This window comes from Dama dama, chromosome 14, assembly GCF_033118175.1.
Source record: "Dama dama isolate Ldn47 chromosome 14, ASM3311817v1, whole genome shotgun sequence".
Classification (NCBI taxonomy): domain Eukaryota; kingdom Metazoa; phylum Chordata; class Mammalia; order Artiodactyla; family Cervidae; genus Dama; species Dama dama.
Genome location: NC_083694.1, coordinates 25004863 through 25011514, shown reverse-complemented (window position 1 = coordinate 25011514; position 6652 = coordinate 25004863). Strand labels below are relative to the sequence as shown.

Below are 6652 nucleotides of genomic sequence, written 5' to 3'. Positions count from 1 at the left end.
CCACCCTCTGAAGATAGGGAGATACACAAGGTGTCTTTATTTTTCTAGGTTTCTATGATAGATTGATAACTAGAATGCAGTGATGGGTGTTGGGGTAACTGGTAACACCGATGTCATCCTCATCTTTCAGCATAAATTCATCTGTGATCTGTTTTCTGAACATCTAAGTTATGAACAAAGTGGGTAAAGTGTGTCTCAAAGAGTGTTTCCAGTCATTTTGTTTCTAGTAACTCCTTATCAGTTACATCTTTGTGAAACAGAGGTGAAATTGATTTGTATGGTTTTATTTAATTGAAATTTTGAATATTTAGTTTTGGAGCTAGAAGGAATTTTGAAAAGAGAACTAGTCTTCTTCCCCGGCAGGGCAAGAGAATTAGTATCACTTCTTTTGTATTGATCAATAGCCAACTTTATAATGAAGTGACTGCGTTAGTGGCCTCTGACCACATCTATTACCAGGACTTCCTATTTAAGATTATGGGTTCTCAGAAGTTGGACATGACTGAGCGACTAAACACACACACACACACAGAGGTCTTAAAAATATTTTTTACCCAAATGCCTAATATAAACCCATTGCCAAAAAACTTCAGGACAAAAGTTGCCTCTTTAAAGCCTAGTCTTTCCATGATTTTAAGCTTTGTATATTACTCTTAACATTAGTGATTTTGGCATAGACTGCTTCTGATGTATGAGATCTATGTATTTACTGAATTTGAAGAAGTCATGTAATCTGGAGTCCCACAGCTCCCAGACATTTTAGAATGTAGTAGTGTAGCAGGAATACATAAGCTTTGGAGGCAGGGATCAAGTCACACGTAGGTGACATTGTGGCTACGTTGCTTAACCTGAGTTTAATTTCCTTATAGACGGTGAAACCTGCTTTATAAAGCAGCTGCTGTGTTGTGCTCCGTCGCTCAGTCGTGTCCGACTCTTTGTGACCCTGTGGACTATAGCCCGCCAGGCTCCTCTGTTCCTGGGAATTCTCCAGGCAAGAATACTGGAGTGGGTTGCCATGCCCTTCTCCAGATCTTCCTAACCCAGGGATCGAATCCAGATCTCCCACACTGCAGGCAGATTCTTTACCATCTGAGCCACCAGGGAAGCCCAAGAATACTGGAGTGGGTAGCCTATTCCTTCGCCAGGGATGGATCTTCCCTACCCGGGAATCGAACTGGGGTCTCCTGCATTGCAGGTGTATTCTTTTACCAGCTAAGCTGCCAGGGAAGCACTTACAAAGCAGCTGTGAGGATTAAAATAACAAAATAAACTGCTTTTAAGAGGTGGTAGCTATTAAGATGGCATTTAAGATGTCTCCGTAATCTTCTGTGTATGAAATACAAAGAAAACAAGTAGCACTGGTAACAACACATTTATTTACGTACCCTGTTGTGTGACCGGGAGGTGTTTTTCACTTTCCAGTAATTAAATTAGGTTATAACAATTAAAATTCCAGAAGATAAACTATTGTAATTTATTGTTGCTCATGACCATAAGTAAACAGACATGGCACGACATAAAGGAATTTTAAACGCGTCTAACTTTAGGTATAGCTTTGAATACGGACCAGTATCTACTTTGGCAATGGACCTAATAGATTACCAATATGCTTCTAAATCTCATGGTTCTCTTCAGACACAACAGGAAAAATTTCAATTTTTGACGTTTGAATTTCAGAAATTTGACAAAGATTCTTAGGAAGCTGAAAAGGCCATTACTTAAGCCTATCATATTTATCACAAATATAAATATATTGCCATTAAAAATAAACTCATGGTAGGCAGCAGTCAACTAATTGCTAATTTCATTTTGTAGATTATATAGTATTTCTTGAAAATAACTCAAGATGGCAGGCTGCAGAGCTTTTTGAAGTAGTTCTTACTTATTAACCTTTTGAGGACTAGTGAAAGAAATTCAGATCCCAAGCCAAATCACTGAATGTATTGGATTTTACATTAGGAACAGCCATTTTCAAGAGATTGCATCATACAAGGCAGAATGCCTTTATTCCTGGCTTCAAATCTTACTTACAATGTATGATTATTTTAAAGGTTTGGTAAGTGTTAACAAATGGGTACTCATTGCTAGAGCGGTATATTAAGAATGTGCTGATCACCAAGTATGAGATTTTAAATTAAATTATATACTGTTGGAAATAAGATAGGGAGTTCCTAGATCCTAGAAAATATTATGGCTAAGGAAATAGAGAACTCAAAAGAGGAATCTACCTCCAAGAAACTACTTCGGTATAGTAAAATAGAATTAAGTGCCCTGTCTTAGGAAACAGTTATTAATAAGGAACAACTGGGACATCACACATCGTTTCTTTGGAGATTAAAGTGCAGGCTATGAAATGGCATATAAAATAATGCATAAAATAGTGCAATCTTAAGGTGCCATTATTTTTATTACACATAGCCTATGTTTCTATGTCCATTTTCTCTCAAAAATCCAGCTGTAGTGACACCTTTTAGCTTATTTATTTAAGCATTAATTATACTCTGTCTTACCCACCTTAGGGGCTACATAGAATATTTTAACAAGTAGAATAATACCACATATATCTTGAAACTACTAGAGATTAAGGCAAGCCCCTGTAAAGTTCAGTACTCCAAAAACATGTTTTACAAAAAAAAAAAAAAAAATGTTGCTTCCAAAACCAGTGGCTTTAGACCTGATGGCACCCCAAGTTTTTAAAACAGTATGATTACTCTGATTACATTTGTGTTTGCCCTTATTTCCAGGCTCTGTACATCAAAAGAGGAGCTTAAGAAACAACAGGTTCTATATCCTCATGTTCTAAAATAATACCTAGTTCAGAATACGTGAAAACCAAGTCCACTTGGGAAACAAGCAGAGACTCCTGTGGCGGGTGAGCGGGCAGCCGTCCTTTCCGTTTTTCATCCGCCCTTCCACATTTTATCTATGTCTGTAGTGTTGCGATCAATTTGTAAGTGGGACAACTTTAAGTATCCTCTGAAAGACCAGCCAAGGAAGATGATGGGAATATTTTATGAAATGTCCTAATATTTAACATATTAACATAGTATTAACATACAGCATTTAAATTACTGACCTACAATCCAGAGCAAGATAGTTCTCTCTCAGGTTGCTAACTTACAATTTTCCTGTAACATACGTCAGTTTTAGGTGATGGAAATATTTTGTGATTTGTTGACACTTAAATACCATTATACTACCCAAATGCATGTATAACAGCTATCAAACTGGCCAAGGCAATATCCTAACACATTTTAGCTAGTTAAGATTTAAAACAACTGTAGTGCTTTATTTCCTACTGTTATGCCACATTCACCCATTAACAAGTGCAACTCATAAAATTTATGGGCAGATGATTACAAGTGTATATTGTAGAAATTTGGATTTTGAAACAGAAAATCTATCTTTCAATAGTGTGAATGTTTATTATGGAAGCCAAATATTCATGTTAACTAAGACTGTAGATACATTTAGGGTATCTAGATGGAGTTTAAAAAGAAACCCAGGAAACTTTAAATAATTCATTAACATTATTAAAAAAGATCATCTGAGGTTATATCCCTTTGATGCATAAAGATCATACTTTATAAACCTGTAAACATGTACTTTGTTATTTAAAAACATCTTCGTATTACCAGGAAAGCAGACTATTAAAGGCCATGAGTAAGTATTCCAGTAGGCCTCCTCCAAAGTTGTGATAATATGGCTAAATCCTATGACTAAAGAAATGAGACCTGCTGAGAAAATGAGTTCCAGACAGGGACTTTTATGATCTTGGCTGACAAATGTTTTTTGGAAATTGTTTATTTTAAAATTACCTTCCCAACAAACCATGAAAACACTTGGACGTTATTTTATGGTTTTTCATTGAAAACATAACTACATTGTAAATGGAGTTTTAATGTTAGACAAAGAATTGATCAAAATCTAAGGACACTATTATGTAAGGACAATATTAAAAATGGATAAGAAGTTTCACTTGGTGAGGTTAATCTCAAGGATGCATAAACATATCATGTTGGACGGATTAAAAAAAGGTAGTGACCTTGTGCTTTTCTTCAACTAAGGTACTTACCAAAACCTTAGGTTTTATACAGGTGTCAAACTCCCGCCTGGAAAGGGATAGTATTCTATATTACACCTAAGTCTACCTTAAATAACTGAAGCCCAAGGCAACAGTTGTTTAACTTAACAGTCAAATAATGACTACATAATTTAGTACATTAAAATAAAACTAGACAGTAATAGTTGACTGTTTTAAAAATACACAACTGGGGAAAATAATCACTGTACAGTTGTTAAAGTGACCACTTAGAAGGTTGACAGTGCAAGACATGCTTTTCCAGTTACAAGCTCAAAACAGGAGTGCAAACGAAATTAAAGCTTTTGTTGAAAGTTGAAGGATAAGGAAAGCCTGAAATTAATATTAAAAAGCTTCCCTCAGGTCACCCCCCCAGAAAGGAAACAATCAAAATGCTTTTTCATAGTACAATTTTCTTCAATGAACTGTTTTTCAATGGCAAAACAACTGCATCCCATAAGTTGGGTTCCCTACTCACACCACTGGTCAATGGCCACATTGGATCAATGCGCATACACAGTGGTGAGTAAGGAATAGTACTAGTTACCAGAGGTCTGATATCAACATAAAGAATTTGGGGTTCTGTCTTAGCCAGTGTACCTGAACCCTACAGAGAATAGCTAAAGCAGCGGGCTTTAATACTCTCTTATTCTGTAAAACTGGAGGACAAATGGACATACAAACACCACTCCCCCTCACCCACCGAAGCAAGCTGTTGTGGTGGAAGATGTTAAGCGCTTAAATGAACTAAGACACTGCTCTAAAAAGTGGAGAAGTATAGAGGTTCAAGATCAATACCAGTGCAAGAGCTTTTTTAAGTGAGTTGACTAGGCAATGCATGCATGCATCCATGCAGATGTAGGTCATGGCCCCAAAGGAGAACTGAAAACATGTATATAACAGCTGGATAAGTCCCTTGCCAGTAGTTTATAAAAATATATAGTCAATACTGTAGAGGCCCCTTCTACAGTCAATACTATGGAAGTCCGTTTTAGTTACCCATCACTTCAATACCAAAAAGCATTTACTACTTTTCAGACATTCCAGACAAAGGTCACTTATAACAAAAAGTCAACTTTTTTTTTTTTAAAAACAAGATACTGTCCATTTAAAAAGTAGGTCTTTTCTTTCAAGTGAACAGGACATTTTCTGTATTAAACTTAGTTTCTAGTCTGTCAAGACTGGTTTAAGATCCTTATGTAATGTGCATATATGCAGAAACAAATTTGCTTTAAACATTATCTGCACAAAAAAAAGGTTAACTTCTCAAAACATGATAGACTAGGTCTGATTAGTACAAATCTATTGCAAAGTAAAAAGATTCTGTGCATCAGTTCAACGAGGAGAAGCAGGGAAAAAAAAAGTCCCAACTATGACAGTTCAAGTTTAAGTTGTGTTCTGAAAGCCTAGAGCTGAGGGACACCATGTCGCACAATGTCCAGATACGCAGAACTGGTCAAGCTACAAAGCCAGGTCTTCCTCTGGCGCTAGAAGCACATTCTGATTTACTTTCTATTCCGGAGACGTTTAGATTTCCTAAGAGAGTCTATGGCTTCTGCGGCCTTTTTCCGTTTCCGAGGAGACTCTTCGCTTTGCCCAGACCCTGAGGAGTTACCCACTGCACTTTCCATTACTTCTCGCAATTTGCGCTCCAGCTCTGCCAACCGTGCATTCTGTTCACCTATGATCTGGGTCTGCTCTAGAAGTTTCTGGTCCTGGTCTTGAAGTTGTTTCTGCTGTTCTTGCACTTTGGTGCGAAGCTCAGAAATTTCACGCCTGAGAACAGTCACCCCAGCACCATTTGTCTTAACCTGCTGCTGGAGTTTGGTAACCTCTTGTCTTGAAGGGTTTTGCTTGGAGAAGAGTTGCATTGTAGTCAAGGCTGCAGAAGGTCCTGGAACTGTGGAGAAATGGTTTAAAATGGTCAATCACTTCAATGGCTCACCACCAATAATACTTCATTAATGAGATTTCTTCAAAAATAGAATGTCCTTAGTAACATCACCTCTGCAGATTTCTTCTTTGCAACCTACTTGGTCTAATGAATTAATCAAATACTTTGTCTTAACAATAAATGAGTCTGAATTCTGATTCTCATGTTCATGTGGCAATATGTGGACTGCCAGCAAAAGCAGAGTGTCCAGGGGTGTTAACTTGGTTTTAAAAATATTATAAAGCTTTTTCAGAACCTAGTTAAGAAAATATAAATGTAAAATTAGAGTAGAATTACCTTCTTTCTTATTACACACAAGGAACATAAATATCTGAGTCAGAAGCACAGACCTATTAGGTTCATAAGTCCTCTCTGCACTTAACAGTTGAATGTTTGGTCTCAACATTAGCCAAACAATTGGGATACCACCAAAAAGGGTTACATCACACTCAATGATCAGGAAGAACTTCTGACATGGGATGTAGGAAGGCTTTGGAACTATTCTGTTTCAGGAATAACAATGTACCATGGGCATAAAAATCACTATATAACCTGCTTTTTTTAACCTTATCTCTGAAGCTTTTCTAAAAGAATCATATGGATCCATCCGCACCCTAAAACCCATCTTGTTAGTTTCT

General features: G+C 36.9%; 1 protein-coding gene across 1 annotated transcript in view; it reads right to left on the bottom strand.

Moving 5' to 3' along the window:
* Positions 1-1356: 1356 nt before the first annotated feature.
* Positions 1357-6652, bottom strand: part of FBXO28 (F-box protein 28) — a 30041-nt gene continuing 24745 nt past the window's right edge. Inside the window, exon 5 of the mRNA XM_061160129.1 lies at positions 1357-5981. Coding sequence (XP_061016112.1) covers positions 5587-5981 — 395 coding nt within the window. The 3' untranslated portion in view covers positions 1357-5586. The remainder of the gene's footprint in view (positions 5982-6652) is intronic.